The sequence below is a fragment of the Penaeus monodon genome, chromosome 15 (assembly GCF_015228065.2).
Source record: "Penaeus monodon isolate SGIC_2016 chromosome 15, NSTDA_Pmon_1, whole genome shotgun sequence".
Taxonomy (NCBI): domain Eukaryota; kingdom Metazoa; phylum Arthropoda; class Malacostraca; order Decapoda; family Penaeidae; genus Penaeus; species Penaeus monodon.
The window spans coordinates 3,794,720-3,796,262 of NC_051400.1; the positions used below are offsets into that span (position 1 = coordinate 3,794,720).

Sequence of the window (1,543 nt, forward strand, 5' to 3'; positions counted from 1 at the left end):
ACCTCAGTAGGAAATGCAGTACGTATGGAATATATATATGTTCATCGGCAACGTTTCATGTTATATAGATATTATTTGCAGCCTAGCTTATATTCACGAAACAAGTCACAATGCGCCCTTAAAAACAACTTTTATATGATAAGAAGTGAGTTGCTTATTGAGTTTCATTTTCTCTTTAAATGCCATGTGTTTTAAAAGCTCTACTTCTAGCAGCTCCAAACAGATCGCCAACCTTGATTCTAAGACAAAAAATAAGGATGTACTATGTATCCCATGGGTCTAATAGAGATGAGGCTGTAGTGCAATGAAAATCAGATGTTCGATGCTGGGAATGTTTATTCTAACTAACAGGAGTTTGGAAAACCTTTAAGGCATCTTATTATCTGGATCCAAAGTATTTTAGGCAGACTCAGCCTTCTCAGTACTCTGTGCAGTGGCAGTGGATCCAACATCAGAGCCACCACCGTCTCTACCTTCAGTGTTACAGGCAAGGCAAGGTAGCTTCTTCTCAAGGGCAGCTCGGTACTTAGGATGACTGATGGCGTACACGATGGGGTTGTAGACGGCGTTGGCCTTGGCGAAGACAGAACCCCAGATGGAGAAAAGAGGAGTAACCATGGACCTGTTGAACATGCCTCCCCAGTTGATGATGAAGTAAGGGGTCCATGCCACGAACCACAGGGTGACGGTCATGAGAGCAACCTTGCACAGACGGCACTCAGCTGAGGTCTTTTGAGCTTCCTCGCTTCTCAGAGACTTTACTCCCATCTTCTTGGCTTGTTCTCGCATTCCCTTCTCGTGAGCAGCAACAGCCTTAACGATGAAGGTATAACTGTAGATGATGTATGCAAGAGGGAAAAGATATACCCACACTGAGTAGATGTACAGATAACTCCTAGAGAGTTCAGTTTCTGTCAGGTAGTCAGTACCACAGGCAAGCATGTTACCCTCAGGTACATATCGGTTCCATCCGAAGAAGGGAGGAAGGCACCAAGCAAGAGTGAAAAGCCAAGAACCGGCAATCCGCATCATGGCACCACCAGATGTGAGAGGTTCAGCAGATACTCCCTTGACGATGACGTTGTATCGGTCAGCAGTGATGAAGACCATAGACCAGATGGACACGCAGCCGAAGAAGGAACCAAGGAAACCGTAAATCTCACAGAAGAATCCGCCGAGAATCCATGTTCCCCAATAAGCGTTGACCAGGAGAGGAGGAGTCATGGTGAGCATCATGAAGAAGTCGGAGATGGCTAGGTTGACGACCAAAAGATTGGCTGGTGATCGTAGAGCCTTGGTATTCATGAATACCCAGATAACAACAAAGTTACCAGCCAGGGAAAGAGATCCCATGATAGTCATCCATAATCCCAGGAGGCCATACCAGAGGGGATTCATGGGAGGGAACTGATACCAGTGAGAATGTACCATATGGAGCATACTTTCTGGCACCGTGTCTACCACTGTATAGTTCCCATAAGGATTGGTGGATGGAAGGACAGTGTCCTGAGGTGGTTGGTTCCAAGACATCTGTAATTGATTT

At 45.8% G+C, this 1,543-nt stretch overlaps 1 protein-coding gene across 1 annotated transcript in view; it reads right to left on the reverse strand.

The window, feature by feature from the left end:
* Positions 1-318: 318 nt before the first annotated feature.
* Positions 319-1,543, reverse strand: part of LOC119581654 (rhodopsin-like) — a 1,791-nt gene continuing 566 nt past the window's right edge. Inside the window, exon 2 of the mRNA XM_037929778.1 lies at positions 319-1,530. Coding sequence (XP_037785706.1) covers positions 400-1,530 — 1,131 coding nt within the window. The 3' untranslated portion in view covers positions 319-399. The remainder of the gene's footprint in view (positions 1,531-1,543) is intronic.